We start from the raw sequence: 17860 nt of genomic DNA, 5'->3' as shown, positions 1-17860 counted from the left end.
GGTTGAGCATCTGTTTTACATGCAGAAGGTCCAGGCCCAATCTCCAGAATCTCCAGGTAGGCCTGGAAGAAACTCTTGCTGGAAATCCTGGTGAGCTACTGTCAGTCAGTCCAAGCAATGCTGAGCTAGATGGACCAATGGTCTGACTCAGTCTGAGTATGTCTTAAGGGAAAGGCCATAGCTCCATGGCAGGGTATCTGCTTTGCTTGCAAAAGGCCTCAGGTCCAATCCCTGGCATCTCCAGGTAGGGCTGGGAGAGATCCCTGCCTGAAACTCTGCTGCCACTAAATGTAGACAATACTGAGCTAGATGGGCCAATGACATGACTCGGTACAAGACAGATTCTCATATTTCTGTTTGTCTCTTTGCCTTACCTTCTACCGGCTGTCCACTAAGGCAGCACCCAGCTCCGTTGGCACACTGATCTCGTAGAGAGGACACCAGTCCTTCCAGTTCCTCAAGCCTGCTTAAGAGATCCTTGATACTGGGGGCTGCTGCACAGCCACAGGCCCGCCGTGGGATGTTTATCCTGTGCGTAAAGACAATCTGGTTCTCCTCGTTCAATGTGTGCTCCTGATACTGTTTGTTTGGCTCAGTCTGAGGCTTTAGTTCTGAGTCACCACTTGCTGAGTCCAAGTCTACAGAGCACAGAGAGCCCACGGGGACATTAATATTGTAGACATGGTTAAAGACCACGGGCTGGTTGTCCTCTGGCAATGTGACGTTGAGCCCAGTCTCCCTCTTCTGCCGAATAATTCTCTTGATGAGTCCACCACTGACGTGGGGAGGGAATAAAGAGATGGCCACCAAGGCCAGTGCCCAAGCAGGGAGGCCCATGTTGAGTTTCAGGTCCTTTGGGATGTTCTTATGACTTCTCTACTTTACCTTCGCAATCTAAGGAAGAATTACAAGACCCCACTCAGATGCGATGGTGCCAATTCGCTCTTCCTCCTCTTGTCAGCCCTGGAACAGTTAAAATTACATGGAACAAGTTACTTCTCTGTGAAACCAATATCATCATAGGATGGCTGAACTCCAGGAAGAAGTCAGCAGTGGTGAGCAAGGAAGTGATCAGTTTGCAGCTGAATAAGACCTTCCCGACTGCAGTGAAATAGAAGGGCAGAAGTTCTCTAGTCCTGCTTTAGATATATGGGCTAGGTAGGGTAAATAAGCTAGATATATGGGTAGGACAGATAGGCTTTGTTAAAGAGGAGCATTGATGGCAAAGAGAGGAGTTGGTAAATAGAGGGAGGTCTTCCAGATACAAGGAGCAACATTTATTTATTTATTACATTTATACCCTGCCTTTCTTTTCATGATTGAAACCCAAGGCGGCTTACATATGGTTCCCAGGAGGTCTCCCATCCAGGCATTGGCCAGAGCTGACCCTGCTTAACTTCAGCATCTGCCTTCAGACCATTGCCTGGGACCATGGCAAAAAAACCTTGAAAGAACTGCAAAAAAACCCTGTACAAACCTTCATGCAGGATATGCTGGTGCCCCTAAAGACAATCAAGAAGCATTATCAAAGTAATCTGGGATTCTTTCTTCTTATCTCTCTACAGTTACGACAGATTTTCCAATGGAATAATAATAGAGAATCTATTTTCCCATCAGCTTCAGATAAAGCTGAATTTTACAATTTTATCATGGGAGAAATCAGAATCAAATGGGCAAGAATATGAAGCATCATTTCTAGCAAACTGACATTTCTACCCATCTGTTTCTTTGAATGCATTTGAAGTTCTTTCTTACACCAGAAGTTAGCAGTAGAAGTCTTGTTCAGTTCAACGAGATTTCCCTCTACAGCATATGTTCTAATGTTAACTTATGGCACCCTTGCCCAGCTTGGTATCCTCCAGATGTTTTGGACTGCAACTCCCATCAGCCCCACCCAGCAGGGCCAATGGTTAGGGATGATGGGAGTTGTAGTCCAACAAATATCTGGAGGGCCACATGTTCCCCAGCCCTGATTTACAAGGAGTTTAGACGAATTTACGGAGGATAAGGCTGTCAATGGCTGCTAGATATGATGACTATAAGCTACATGAGCCTTTTCCAGCCTGCTACATCTCCAGATGTTTGGGCTACAGCTCCATCAATCATCCTATTTTAATAAATCTACATTTATCAAAGTGGAAATGGACTGCCTTCAAGTCAATTCTGACTTATGGTGACCCTATGAATAGGGTTTTCATGAGGCTGAGAGGCAGTGACTGGCCCAAGGTCACCCAGTGAGCTTCATGGCTATGTGGGGATTTGAACCCTGGTTTCCCAGGTCATAGTCCAACACACTAACCAGTACATCACACTGGCTCTCATTTATCAAGTTACAGTAAATAACTGTATTCACATGGGTTGATGATCAGTCTGCCCCTTCTCCTCCAACACTGTCAAAGATTCCTAGTTCAAGTGCTGGAGTTCCTGATGTACATAATGCATTTCCAAATTAGCCAGATTTCAACAATGTGAGAAGTTCCACATTCCACACTCGCCCCAGTCCTTCTGGCATGTCTACATTCCAGATCACTGCATTATATAGACCACCCAGAAGAGACAGGCAATCATCTGCTAGTGATGTTTGTTTGCAGAAGGGCCCTCCTAAATGCTTCTGGTTGCTTAGTACCCATTAAGCTAGGATTGAGAAATGGCAGACAAACAATCATGCAAAGGCAGTGCTCCTGGCCCTCATCCATTCAACCATTTTTATAAGGGCTAGAGAATAGTAAGACTTGGGGGTGTATACAGTTGATGGATATACTACCTGTTCAGATCTCCCTATGCCAACCCAATGCACTGCCAAATATAGAAGCAGCTGTGACTGAAATGGAATTTATTGTACATGGGTGGAAGTGCTCACACTCTTCCCATGGTATCTACCCACAAGGAAATGGGATGGGGAACTGGTGGCCCTCCAAATGTTGTTGCATTATAACTCCTACCCTCCCTGACCTTGGACAAAGCCATGCTGGCTTGGGCTGATGGGAACACAGGAAACTGCCTTATACCAAGTCAGACAATTCATCCCTCTAGCTCAGTATTGTCTACACTGATTGGCAGCAGCTTTCTGGTGGTTGAGGCAAAAGTCTCTTTCAGCTGTACCTGGAGAGGCCGGGGATTGAACCTGGGATCTTCTGCATGCAAAGCAGATGCTCTGCCACTGAGCTATGGGAGCTGGAGTTCAATACCCCTGGGAGGGCCAGAGCAAGTTCCTTATCTCTGACATAGAACCCAGAAAGTTCCTTTATACCACAAAAGATCATTGCTCCATCTAGATACGTAATGTCTAAACAGAGGTGGGGAATCTGTGGTTGTCCAGATATTGTTGGACTCTCCCATCAGCTCCAGTCAACATGGTCAATAGTCAGGAGTGATCTGGGGGGGCCACAGGTCCCCCACCCCTGGTCTACACTGACTGGCAGTGGTTTATTTATTTATTTATTTATTAAACTTTTATACCGCCCGACTAGCCGAAGCTCTCTGGGCGGTGAACAACAAAAATGCTAAAATACACAATATAATACAATAAAAACATATAACAATAAAACAGTCTAAAATCAATACAACAAATGAACAATCAATAGCTTAAGTTAAAATGCATTGGGAAAGAGGAAGGTTTTGACTTGGCGCCGAAAAGATAGCAGTGTCGGCGCCAAGCGTACCTCCTCAGGGAGACTGTTCCACAGTTCGGGGGCCACCACTGAGAAGGCCCTAGATCTTGTCACCACCTTCCGGGCCTCCCTATGAGTCGGAACCCGGAGGAGGGCCTTTGAAGCAGAACGCAGTGAACAGGCGGGATCATATTGGGAGAGGCGTTCCAACAGATATCGTGGTCCCATGCCGTATAAGGCTTTATAGGTTAGTACCAACACTTTGAATCTGGCTCGGAAGCATATTGGCAGCCAGTGCAAGTGTGCCAGAACAGGTGTTACATGATCGGATCGCTTGGTCCCTGTCAACAATCTGGCAGCCGCATTTTGCACTAGCTGCAGCTTCCGAACTGTCTTCAAAGGCAGCCCAACGTAGAGCGCATTGCAGTAGTCCAAACGCGAGGTTACCAGAGCATGTACCACCAATGTAAGGTCCTCTTTACTCAGATAGGGACGTAGCTAGGCTACCAACTGAAGTTGGTAGAACGCATTCCGTGCCACCGAGGCTACTTGAGCCTCAAGTGAAAGGGAAGAGTCTAGAACGACTCCCAAGCTACGAACCCGCTCCTTTAGGGGGAGTGTAACCCCATCCAGGATAGGGTATGTATCCACCATCCGATCAGAGAAACCGTCCACCAGCAGCATCTCAGTCTTGTCAGGATTGAGCCTCAGTTTGTTAGCTCTCATCCAGTCCATTGTCGCGGCAGGCAACGGTTCAGCACATCGACAGCCTCACCTGAGGAGGATAAAAAGGAGAAGTAGAGCTGCGTGTCATCAGCATACTGATGACAACGCACTCCAAAACTCCTGATGACCACACCCAATGGCTTCATGTAGATGTTAAAAAGCATGGGAGACAGAACCGACCCCTGCGGAACCCCACATTCGCGAGCCCACGAAGCCAAGCAATGTTCCCCAAGCACTACCTTCTGGAGATGACCCGCAAAGTAGGAGCGGAACCACAGCCAAGCAGTACCTCCAACTCCCAACTCCGCGAACCTCCCCAGAAGGATACCATGGTCGATGGTATCAAAAGCCGATGAGAGATCAAGGAGAATCAACAGAGTTACACTTCCTCTGTCCCTCTCCCGACATAGGTCATCATACAGGGCGACCAAGGCCGTCCCAGTGCCAAAACCAGGCCTAAAACCCGATTGAAATGGATCTAGATAATCGGTTTCATCCAATAGCGCCTGGAGCTGGCCGGCAACCACACGTTCCAAGATCTTGCCCAGGAACGGAACATTTGCTACTGGTCTGTAGCTGTTGAAACTTTCTGGGTCCAAGGAAGGTTTTTTCAGGAGTGGTCTCACCACCGCCTCTTTCAGACAGTCAGGGACCACTCCCTCTCGTAAAGAGGCATTTATCACTTCCTTGACCCAGCCAATTGTTCCTTCCCTGCTAGTTTTTATTAGCCAAGAGGGGCACGGATCAAGTATCGAAGTGGTTGCACGCACCAGTCCAAGCACCTTGTCCACATCCTCGAGCTGAACCAACTGAAACTCATCCAATAATACATGACAAGACTGTGCTCCGGACACCTCGCTAGGATCAGCTGCTATACATTGAGAGTCTAAGTCCCGGCTTAGTTCCAGGGCTTCAGGCAGGACTCTGCTACAGGCAGGATGTTGCAACCTTCTTCATGCAAATCATGCACTCTTCCACTGAGCTCCTCCTAAATTGATCACATTGTCAAGGCTAATCCAGAAACATAAGTGGCTATACCCTGCAACTCTAGACAGGAAGGAGATGTTCTCCAGGTCAGGGTCCTTGAGATCAGAGCCTGGAGCTGCAAGTTTGGATTGAGCCTAAAAACGTTGGAGCCTGAAATGCAGGAAGCTGAAGGTACTCATGCTGGGCAAAGTCCTTGTGGACTTTCAGCACCCCGGGCATGAGGAGAAAAGCTTGTATTTTCCAGGACACCTGACTTCCATGCTAAAACCTCTGGTTGTTCTTTGCCTGAAGGCATCTCTGTAGCCTGAACACAGAGGTTTCAACCTGCCTTGAGCTGAGCCTGAATGCCACTGGAGTTTGGCAAGTTCAGCAAACTTCATGCTATTCTAGTTTCAAACTCTGGAAATCCCCTGTAATGAGAGGCCGTAGAAGAGCTTCACCCAAACTGGCACCCCCAGTTGTTCAGAACTACAAGTTCCATTATCATTGGCCATGCTGGCTAGGGCCAATGGGGGTGCAGTCCCAAACATCTGGAGGGCACCAGTTTGGAGTAAGCTGCCATTGAACTACCCAGAGCACTTATTTGGCTGCCTTCTCTAACTCCTGCCAGTTTCTCCCTGCCTATATATTTCAAGCTGCCAAATGGTTTGCTGTGGGAACTTGGAGGAGCCAGTAAGGTCAGCTCACTCGTGCATGTTTCAATGAGATGCAAGGGACCTCATTAAGCCAGATTAACAAAAATGAACAGTGGCGGCCAGGGTAGGTTTTCACAAGGAACAGCTTGAAATGGCTTGCCTCGCTCAAAGAATATCTGCTAGCGAAGCTGGTTGCTGCCGAAAGACTCTGGGCCATGGGCCATCTTTTGATACTTTGGGAGGGGGGGGAAGCAGAGTGTCTTGAAAAGATTTTTAAAGAGAGAGAGTTTGAGAGGATTGCAGCTTTTTACACAGCAGGAGTGAGAAGACTTTTGATGTGCTTGTATACATTGCCATTGCTGCTTTTTTTTTTAATGAGCAAAAGACTCTCAGCCTTCCAGTGCTCTGCTGCATGGAGAAAATGAATCCAGAAAAAAAATGATTAGGGATTTACGGATTTTCCCATGTTCTGTTACTTCGTTGCATGGATGGGGAACCTGTAGCTCTCCAGATATTGCTGGATTCCAACTACCATCTCCCCTCACCATCAGCTGTGTTGGTTGGGGCTAATGGGAGTTGTTAGTCTACAGGAACCAAGTATCAGGATCAAAGAAGATTTGATGGAAGATTAAGGACAGACAAAAGAAAGTACTTCTTCACACAGTACATACCGTAGTTAAACTATGGAATTCATTCCCCCGAGAGACAATGATGGACACCAACTTGGATGGATTAAAAAGAGGATTAGACAAATTCATGGAGGTTAAGGCTATCTGTGGCTGCTAGCCACAATGGCTATGCTTTCCGTCCAATAATAATAATAATAAAATTTAATTTATGTGTCGCCTATCTGGCCGATGGCCACTCTAGGCGACGTACATACAATAAATATGGCAAAAAACAATACAAAAATACAGTGAAATAATATAAATTATAAGAACAAACAATACATAATAGGAGGCATTTAAACAGAAGAATATTTAGCCTCCCCAAAAATCCTGAAAGCCTGTTGAAAAAGCCAGGTCTTTAAGTCCTTGCGGAACATATTCAGGGAAGAGATGTGCCGAAGATCTTGTGGGAGGGAGTTCCAGAGGGTGGGGGCCGCCACTGAAAAGGCCCTCTCTCTACTGGTGGAAGCAGTAAATCTCTGAATACCAATTGCCGGGAATCAGAAGTGGAGAGAGCACTGTTGTGCTCAGGTCCTTCTCATGGACATCTGGTTGGCCACTGTGAGAACAGGATGCTGGACTAGATGAACTATTGGCTTGATCCAGGAAGGTTCTTCTTGTGTTCTTAGAGATCAGGAAGTGAGTAGGCCCTTTCTTTGGGTATTGGGGAGAAGCATCACCAATACAAATTTCCACATTCACTTCACATGGCCTGATCCAGCAGGGCTTTTCCCATGTTCTTATGGTCATCATCATCATCAACATCATATTTGTTGTAGTTGTTCTTATCATTCTTATTTAATTTACTGGTCACTTTAAAAAAAAAGTCTCAAAGAGACTCACACCACAGAAAATCCACACCACACAGTTCAAGCAAATAAAACATTAAAATCTGCAACTGGAAACTATCAGTAGTAAAGAGCCAATGTTCCCTCTCAGACAATAACACCAAATAGGACTTTGGCCTGATCTAGCAGGGATCTTCTTATGCTTTTATCTGAGAAAGAACGGAGGCCCTAGACATGGCAATGGCAACCTCTCTCACTGCTTGTGCACTGTTTGAGCCAAAGGTAACTGATTGATTACCTGACAAGTCTACCTACTATATTAATTTGTTTTTTTTAAAAAAATCACACACACACACACACACACGCACACACAGAGAGATGGATTCATAATGGCCCCTGATACTCCCATCATGAAAGAATGAAAAAAGCTGTGAGTGATAAGACGCTTTGCCAAGGTTTTTTGAGGAGGGTTGTAAATGAATCCCTTTATTTGTATCAGAGTGATGATGGGCAGGATTTCAAAAGGCATTCACAACATGAAGCTATCACCACGGGAGGAAAAATGAATTCCCCTCTCTCTCTAAACAAATGAAAAAGAACTTGATTTGGAATGGTAAAATAAGAGAAAGTCTATCCCCATCTCTCCAAGCGACCAAATCCTGACGTTCATAAGATACAGGCATAGTGTACTTTTGTTTTTTAAATAACAACTGTTCATTTATGAATCGTTTGCGGCCTATTGCCGAAATAAAACACAAACACCATTCATTGGGTTAAATCATGGGCCACTTTATTAAACGGAATCAATTGGAATAATGAACCTGCAGAGGGGAAATCAAGTGCGGGAGCATTCTGATGATCCAGGCAAAGCCTGCTTGCAGCCATAGGGCGATCAAACCTTGCCTGAGCCCGGGGCTGCCCTGTGCCAGACCCCCAGCTCAGGCCACACCCAGAAGATGTGTAGGGGGTCCAACCCGCATCACCGCCCCCCGGAGCCGTGAAACTCCGAGCGGATGAGGCACGTTGGCCCCAAAGGCGGCCCGTGTTCTGCCCCCCGGGCCGTATAGCCCTGAGCTGCAGGCCCCCGGACCGCCAATCGCCCCCAAAGGTGCCTAAAGGTGTCACCTAGCTGCCCTTTCCCTTTAAACCTTTTCCCGCACTTCTTTGCCACAAGTGACCGTTGACATATTGAAGCTAAAAACACACCAATCAGCCTATTAACCCCAAAGGCACCCGTGCTAACCCTTGACCCGTCCCCCCAACCACAGTGTGGAGTAGGCAAAAGAAACCTGCCAGCAAAGCGAGGCAGGCAGGCCAAAAATTCCTAGTCGGCCCCGTAGTGACCAAATGAATCACACTGCAGTAGAGGGAGGGTCGGGCGGGCGCCGCCAAAATTCAAAGGAGGGCGGGAGGCTGGTGGAGTGGCCTTAAATGGCCTTCAGCTGCCCCGCCTCCTTACTGTGCGTCACGACGGCGCGCTGGCGCGCCACGTGCGCACGGACACACCCTTGATGGCGGCCTGGCTTCGGCAGCAGCCGCAAACACGCCCCTTTGCCCGGCAGGTACCGGGCACGGAACGGGATTGCGGCCTATTGCCGAAATAAAACACAAACACCATTCATTGGGTTAAATCATGGGCCACTTTATTAAACGGAATCAATTGGAATAATGAACCTGCAGAGGGGAAATCAAGTGCGGGAGCATTCTGATGATCCAGGCAAAGCCTGCTTGCAGCCATAGGGCGATCAAACCTTGCCTGAGCCCGGGGCTGCCCTGTGCCAGACCCCCAGCTCAGGCCACACCCAGAAGATGTGTAGGGGGTCCAACCCGCATCACCGCCCCCCGGAGCCGTGAAACTCCGAGCGGATGAGGCACGTTGGCCCCAAAGGCGGCCCGTGTTCTGCCCCCCGGGCCGTATAGCCCTGAGCTGCAGGCCCCCGGACCGCCAATCGCCCCCAAAGGTGCCTAAAGGTGTCACCTAGCTGCCCTTTCCCTTTAAACCTTTTCCCGCACTTCTTTGCCACAAAAGGGGGACAAGCCTCTGCTTAGTCTCCCTTTACCCCACACCCGATAAGAATCTCATGCAGACCCCTCTGCAGGTCCCTCAGGAGGATGGCATCGTTGCCTCCCGAACTGCATGTCCAAGCATGTCTGCCACTGAGTGCCTTGCCCTCCATGTCCGACCACAGCAGACAACCCAAGGCTACCGAGGCCTCGACTGCATGTCCTCACATGCCTGCCACTGAGGGCCTTGCCCTCCATGTCTGACCACAGCAGACGACCCAAGGCTACCGTGGCCTCAACTGCATGTCCTCACATGCCTGCCACTGAGGGCCTTGCCCTCCATGTCTGACCACAGCAGACGACCCGAGGCTACCAAGGCCTCAGCTGCATGTCCTCACATGCCTGCCACTGAGGGCCTTGCCCTTCCTGTCTGACCATAGCAGACGACCAGAGGCTATTGTGGCCTCAACTGCATGTTCTCACATGTCTTGCCCTTCAGTAACCTTCTGCCCAGAACCTGCTGGAACGACATGGGTAGGAGACCATTCCAGCGCATACTCTGTCGACCCAGTCACCAAACCATGGCCCACCATCAGAGGCCCAGCTGTGAACCAATGTGCGTTTGCGGCCCCAAGGCCAGCCTATGAGCTCATGCCATGGCTGCAGAGTAGACTGCGCGTCTGCTCCATCCCCGTCCAGCAACCTGCCAAAAACAGAAACAATCGTGAACAGTTGGGTCCCAGACCTTCAGACTCGCCCCTGCGGTGAATGTATTCCATGCGCCCCCTACTTCCACCTCCTAACGGCCTGCACCTGCATATACAAAACCAAATAGACCGTCCCAGGTAGGCAATTCCACTGCCAGGTAGGCAACCCCAATTCCGGAGGGGCATGGCCCTCAAACCCCCATGGGTCCGCTCCCAGGCATCGCGACACTAGACCGAAACTTTATGAGGGAAGATCGCTCCCCCTGAATATCAGGCAACCAGGCCTATAGCTTCCGGCCAAAAACACTATGTCGCCGTCATGGGGAAGTGTCCAGTCCAGGGGAGGGTAAAATAATGTGGAATGACTCTTGTACCCCTGGTCTGCCTGGAAACAAACCTTGGACCCCAGGATGGCTCGAAGGGAAGTCTGACCTGGCCCCAAACACCCCCACCCCCCATCCGGAAGGCTCCAAAATTAAGTGTGAGGGGTGCTACATGTAACCGCTGAGCTTTGAAGCATGATGGTCACAGGGCACCTCCCTGATCAACAATCCCTGGCGGGTCAGGTGAACATGGAGGGTGAGGATAAGGGGTATGGGGGTGTGCATGGGCCAGCTGGCCAGCACATGACATATCCCAAGACATGTGAATGGTCCTAAAGGCCCCCTGCAAGCCTACCTTGCGACACACTGGCAGACAAGCTTTACTCCTACCATCTGTGATGAATTCCAGGACGTGATTCCTAGGAATAGGCCACGCTTTGCATAGCCCCTGCCATCCCCCAACTCCCAGGAATCCCCTCCTGCCCTGACCATCTCTGACTCCCCTCCTCCATCTCCCAGTATGCGGTATGGGACTAGCAGAGTCGGTCCTTCCTCTAACTGAAACACCATTGACGCACTGCAGGAACGGAGGGGGCCACACCGCAGGTTGGCGCATAAGGCAGCCAAAACCCTGAACCTGTGGTAAGGCTGTGAAATCCCTGTTATGGCACTATAAACCCCACCGCAGAAGGCCCCCAATACCTGAAGGGCAGAAAGCAAACACTTTCCCAGCCCCTGAAAACTTCAGGATCTTGATCTGCAACAATTCAAGCTTTTCCCAGGCAGCCTACAGCCCTGGGTCCAAAAGTCGATTTTAATACCCTGGAAGGTGAACACTGGGGCAGGATCCTCCACTTCCCCAGCTGCCAAAAGAACTCCCCAGTTCATAGCTACGCTATAAACTGTGCCATCAAGCGCTAACATGCACCCAAAGTCTGCCCTACCCGAGAACTGGACATCATGAAAATAGTGCCCCACCGCTTCTGGGGCCTCTCGTCTCCTGGCTGTCCCTTCCAAGAAGGGGCTGAAGTGCTCCATGCAAGAATACAGCAGCCCATAGGTAATGCTCTGCTGCATAGTTGACCTAAAAAGCAAAACTCAGCAGCTCAAAATCCACCATGTGTAACAGCTGGCAACGCAGGCAGATTAGCTGCCACACTTGCCCATAAGGCATCTCTGCCACAGGTGCGCACTATATTGAATGAAGTGTAGTGCACTGTGCATAGACTATCTGGTATGAAGCCATCACTGACTGACCCCACTTGTATGACGGATGGTGAATCAGGTAGACTTTGCCCACTGCCACTTTGGGCACTATACGGGGGGGGGCACTGAGAGAGCAGAGGTAGGGGATGATGGGAAGGGGCCAATAACCCTGCCCAACTGTATGTCTTCATCAATTGTCCCCTGGACCAGTGCGTCCATAGGATCCGGAAAACCGCATAATAAAGAAAAACCACATCATAAAATGAGTCTCCCCATAACTGGGCAGTCTGCAAGCAAGGTCCATAGCCCTCGAGCGTAGCTGGGAAGGGACACTTTTCTCAAGCAGCCTCTGCTGGGGGCTGCTTCCCACTCCTTTGGGGGGCCCTGGCCCCACATATCCTTCTGGCTTGTTGTTGTGCCTTTAATAGCAGGTTCGTATTCAGCAGTTATTAGATGGCATGGAGTTAAGCAATGTCATCTTCTAATGTCTGCAGATCAAATGACTCTTAAAAGCACAGGACTAGAGGCCTGTAAAAAAGGTGGGCACCTTATCTACAGACCAGTTTGTAAACTAGCTAAAGAGAAGATGCAAGCAAATGTGCAGCCTGCACGTGATTAATTCCATTATGTTTAAATAATTTACTCAGAGAAATATGAATTGGACCAATTCTATGCATACTTACTTATGAGAAAATCCCCGAGTGTATCGTTACTTCTTCCCCCGGAAGGGGGCATGTGATTGCACACATACAGCAGAATCCTATGTGTGTTTACTCAGAATACCACAGATTAAATGGGTCTTAGGACAGAGGTTTATGGGACTTAACTGATGGAAAGGTTCATATATTTTTACCTGGGTTTTGAAGAACGTATTTGGGGGGGGGAGAAGCTTGACAGTGAAAAAAGGGGGGGATGAGTTCCCTTTGCATTTGGAGTTGAAGTAGTTTTGGAGGTGAGGTTGCAGCACTAACTGGGGGTCCCTACTGGCTCCTGCAGCCTCCTTTCTGTCTCCAGCTGCCTCCCACCCTCATCAAAAAGCCTCTGCTCTTTGTAATTACATTGCATTGCTCCAATCCAAATGGCCGCTACGTTATGACAGAGCATCTTTCTAGGTTATTCTGCAAAAGAAGTGGCGGCCACAGGCAGCAGGAGGGTGTGGGAGTGCAGGCAATTTTTGGGGGGGCCCTCTCATCTCAAGTTCTCCCTAATTGACTAACCCCTTCTCTGAACTTTCCTGGTTTGCAAAACAGTGAGGAAGTGGGATGGCCTTCTCAGTACATCCCTTAATAAAAGCATCCCCTCTCCAGCTGCCCCTGGAATGCCCCCAGTGTCAGATAGCCCACTACCTCTCTAGGTAATTGGTAACTGAAAAGTAACATTTAGTTTAAACTAAAAATACACTTCAGTATCAAGAAAAGGAGTCTATTCCTATTTTGCTTTCTGTAATGGGAAGGGGACCCCAATAGAAGTATCTCCTGGCCCTAACTGGAGGTTTGCCACCCATTACAGCATTGTGAGAGACATGTAGTGAGCAAGCGGCAATGTCAATTGCCACATAAAGTGTGGAACTGGACCTAAATACATAGAAGAGTAGAGAGACAGCTCTTCGTCTATGCATCATCCCTTTACCTGCTGCATTACTATGCTTAGAGAAACAGACAGGAGCTCTCCCTGAATACTTGCCTCTATGTTCTGCACAGAAGCCTGCCTGCATAAATATTTTGTTTAGTTTAAATAGAAAATCCTTAAAATAACCTTTTCCCCTACTGTTCTTTTCAAATTATATTTAATCCATAAAAATGCTGACTGTGATTCACCTTCAGCTAAAGTAAACATTTCTCTCTGCATACTTAAAACACAGACACACATGCCCTGGGTTGCAAGACATATTTGGCCTTTCAATCTCTCTTTTACTATCAGCATAGAATTAAATTTTAAACATTGTCTCTCCCCCTACTCCACATATTCCAGGTTTATGATAGAAAGTCTAGGGTACTATTTAACTAGAAGTAGGTTGTTGTGTTTCCCTTAATCCCAAACATTATTTCTATGATAAATGATGGAATCAGAAGGTGATAGTTTGAAGGAAAGAAACAGGAGAGAGCAGAAGAGCATCAAAGGTGGCCCCATAGCAGTGCAGTTTGTTTAGGCCTGACATGTTCTGAATTAAAGATTCTTCCTCAGGGGTAACTGAAACTGAAACTGTAACTGGAAAGCCACCCGTGCCCCGCTGCGGCTGAAAGTCCTCACGCGTCTCGTCGCAGCCGCAAGGCCGGCCCATCAGAGGCCTCACCGCGGCTGAAAGTCCTCCCGTGCCTCGCCGCCGCTGGAAGTCCCCATGTGCCTCGTCGCAGCCGCGAGGCCGGCCCATCAAAGGCCTCGCCGTGGCCGGAAGGCCTCCCGAGCCTCGCCGCGGCCCGAAGGCCCCTCGCGTCCCGCTGCCGCCGCTGCCCCCGCTAGGCCAGCGCACCAAAGGGCCCGCCGCGGCCGGAAGGCTCCCCGCGGCGCGCAGCAGCCGCCGCCACAAGGCCTCCGCCGCCAAAATTCAAAGGAGGGCGGGAGGCTGGTGGAGTGGCCTTAAATGGCCTTCAGCTGCCCCGCCTCCTTACTGTGCGTCACGACGGCGCGCTGGCGCGCCACGTGCGCACGGACACACCCTTGATGGCGGCCTGGCTTCGGCAGCAGCCGCAAACACGCCCCTTTGCCCGGCAGGTACCGGGCACGGAACGGGATTCCTGTGAAGCATCCTGGAGTGATTTACAATACAAGAAAGACATATGTGAGAGCCAGTGTGGTGTGAGAGGCAGTGTGGCATAGTGGTTAAGGTGTTGGACTATGACCTGGGAGACCAGAGTTCGAATCCCCACACAGCCATGAAGCTCACTGGGTGACCTTGGGCCAGTCACTGCCTCTCAGCCTCATGAAAACCCTGTTCATAGGGTCGCCATAAGTCAGAATCGACTTGAAGGCAGTACATTTACATTTAAAGCCATATGTAAAACAGTGCTATATATATAAAAAAAATCAAAAACGGGTTGTGTCCAATGCTTGCCCTACTCAGAGTAAACCCATTTAAATGGATGAGCATGACTATCTTAGGTTGATTAACTTCAATAGGTTTACTCCAACTAGAAGCTAGTTGGATACAACTCTCTCTCTTAGGGATGGGCAAAATTTTTGATTCAGTTTGCATTTCAAGCTGAATTTATCAAATTTGCACTTTCTGAAACAATATGAGAGCTGAAACACGGCTGTCCTCCAAAATTCACATTTGTTCAAATGTTGTGATGCAGTACGCCAACCAGACAATTTTTATAAAAATGCATATAATTAGAGGAAAATGTGCATAAAAATGAAAATATGAGCAAAAATAACATTCAAATATGCATTATATGACAAGAAATGACTTGCAATGGGTACATTAGTCAAAACTCCCTACAAAAATGTGTTTATTAGAAGAAATTTGAACTAAAATTCTAGATCATTTTTAAAAAACAAAATTCGCAAGTTGCTGCAGAAATGTGGAGAACTGACTTTAAGATTGGGGAAATGAGAAGTATAGTCTGTTAAGGGTGCTGAGAGTTGTTAGGACAACCCCTTTTCCCCTCAAAGAGCTACAATTGCCAGAGTGGTTTGACAATCAATCCCTTTCCCCAGGAAACTCTGGGAATGGTAGCTCTGTGAAGGGGATAGGGGGTCTCCTGACAATTCTCAGCAACCTTAACAAACTACAGTTCCCAGGATTCTGAGCGGGAAGCCATGACTGTTTAAAGTGGTGCGTCACTGCTTTAGATGTATGGTGCAGATGTGACCTCTTATCCACTGAATCAGGTCATTGATCCAACTAGCCCAGAACTAGTCATCTGTTTTATTTATTTATTTATTTATTTCATTTATACCCCGCCTTTCTTTTCAGGATAGAAACCCAAGGTGGCTTACATATAGCTCCCAGGTGGTCTCCCATCCAGGCACTGACCGGACCTGACCCTGCTTAGCTTCAGCAGGGAGCTGGCCTCATGTGCCTTCAGACCATACGGGATCGCATGGGTCAAAAGTGAGCAGATCATTGCATTTCCCTTTCTCTTGCTGCCTCTCTCACCACTGCCACCTCTCTCTGTATGTGTCTTCTGCCTCCCTCGTCATTCAGTGTACTGTTGGGAGAGGCACATCTCATTCTTGTCAGGACTTTGCATTCCTTCCTTCCAGAGGGCTTCTGAATGTAGGCCAAGAGCTGTATGAAATTAGGTTGAGACTTGCATAGAAGCCCTTGGGTTGCAGGTTGCCCACCCCTGATCTACCACAAGGGGCAGCAATTCTCTTCTAGGCCCTTTAACTGGAAATCTTTTAATTTGGGTATGGGGAATCTTTGGCCCTCCAGAAGCTGCTAAACTACATCAGCCCCAGCAACCATGGTCGATGGCCAGGGATGATGGGAGTTGTATTTCAGCAACATCTGGAGGATCAAAGCTTACCCATACCTGCTTTATCTGGAGATTGAACCTGGAGCCTTCAGCATGCAAACAGTGTGCTCTACCACTGATCTATGGCAACTCCATGTTATTCTGCTGAACATATTTTAGGCACTACAGGGCATAAAATCATCATGTCATCTTACTAGAAGAAGCTGGAAGTCTGTGTGTGCACACATGCATGTGTGTGTTTTCCCTTGGACGGCCAGAGTGTGTCAATCAGAGGGAAAATAGATCCTAACATATCTGCCATTTCCTGTCAATGGGGTATCTCTAACTGAGATGTCTCATTGATTTGGTGTTAATTATATGTAGCTAACAGGAGTTAACAGGAGATTAAACCTCAAGACATGAGTAGAATTCTGAATTATGGATGCTAGCTGCTTATTCAGACAGAGAAAAATTGATTGTCTCAGTTCCAGGGGTGAGTTATGAACAGCGAGGAGATCCTTGTATTTAGATATGACTTTTCCTAAATCTAGCTGGCTAAATATAACCATTACATAATGCACTCTTTGGTGCTACTTATTCAAACATTCGGCTCAAAGCAACTGTGTTTATAAAAAGCACTCAAAGTTTATCTGACATAACCCAGAGCAGTCAAGAGATTCATAGCCATAGCGGATGGTCTTCAGCTGTGAAAGGCTTCATTGGTTGGAGCAGTAGCCAAGATGGCTTGGCGTCAAACTTAACAAAGATGCAAAGCACAGTCCATCATGCTTCAAATTCTGGTATGTCATAGGGCTATGCATGGACCATAAGATTTGGTGCTTCAGAAAATAGTCCACCTTGGTCCAAGGTGCTTCATAAGTTGCCTAATTTGGATGTGGGTCCATCTGAATGCACTTTCCCCCATCGTCCTCCATTCACTACTAAGATGAAAAAAATGGCTATAGCTGTTTCCCCTTTTGATAAAAGTGGATGAAATTTGCAGGCATACTAGACCCTCCAGAGTGGGTAAAACCTGCCAATTTACATTGCTAGTCACAGATCAATTTCATTTTAGGAGAGTCAAACTGGGTCTACTAATTGGACCACTAAACACTGGAAAATGCCATCATGGCTGGAAAGCATGTGGCTGCATCCAGAGCCTGCCCATCCACAGTGTGGAGACTGGCATATGATAGAATGAGAAAAGAACACCAGCTGGTTGGTGAGATGCTTTCAGTTTTCTATGCTAGATCCCAGCAAGGTGCAAAGTAAATCAGCCAATTCAAGTTATTGGTGTGATTTCCAAGGGGATTTCATTTAAAATACAAGTGGAAGCAGAAAGAGTGATAAAGTGCATCACCCACTGGGAGAGAAATTTAGTTCAGTTCACACATAAAGGTGAACCTGCCTAATTTGCACTTTCCAAAACAACAGGTAACCCAAACCACAGCCATCCTCCGAAATTCACATCTCTGCATTTTGCAATCTGGTTCTCTAGCCAGGTAACATGTACAACAATGTATATACTAGCATAAACCGTGCATAAAAATTCATGTATTTGTGAAATAAACATGCAAAAATGTGTGGTATTAGGGGAAATTGCCTTGCAGAAATTGATATATTAGGCAAAATTATATACCAAAATGTGTATAACAGAACTGCACATTAAGATGCTAATGAATTTTCATGAGGACTTTTTTTTTAAAGAAAAAGGCAAACTGATGTGGAAATGTGGAGAACTAAAGACTAAAATTGACAAGTTGTTCTGTCTCTAGTTGGAACTGACTAGAGATGGACAGATCTGT

The 17860-nt window shown here is 47.7% G+C and overlaps 1 protein-coding gene across 5 annotated transcripts in view; it reads right to left on the bottom strand.

Moving 5' to 3' along the window:
• TNC (tenascin C) overlaps positions 1 to 17860 on the bottom strand; it is a 122350-nt gene that overhangs the window by 86724 nt on the left and 17766 nt on the right. For all 5 annotated transcript variants that reach the window (XM_061603957.1, XM_061603961.1, XM_061603962.1 and 2 more), the window contains exon 2: positions 375 to 963. In XM_061603957.1, the coding sequence (XP_061459941.1) occupies positions 375 to 837 (463 nt within the window). In that variant the 5' untranslated portion in view covers positions 838 to 963. The remainder of the gene's footprint in view (positions 1 to 374; positions 964 to 17860) is intronic.

The sequence above is a fragment of the Rhineura floridana genome, chromosome 20, assembly GCF_030035675.1.
Source record: "Rhineura floridana isolate rRhiFlo1 chromosome 20, rRhiFlo1.hap2, whole genome shotgun sequence".
NCBI classification, from domain to species: Eukaryota; Metazoa; Chordata; class Lepidosauria; order Squamata; family Rhineuridae; genus Rhineura; species Rhineura floridana.
This window is presented reverse-complemented; position numbering and strand designations above follow the sequence as displayed.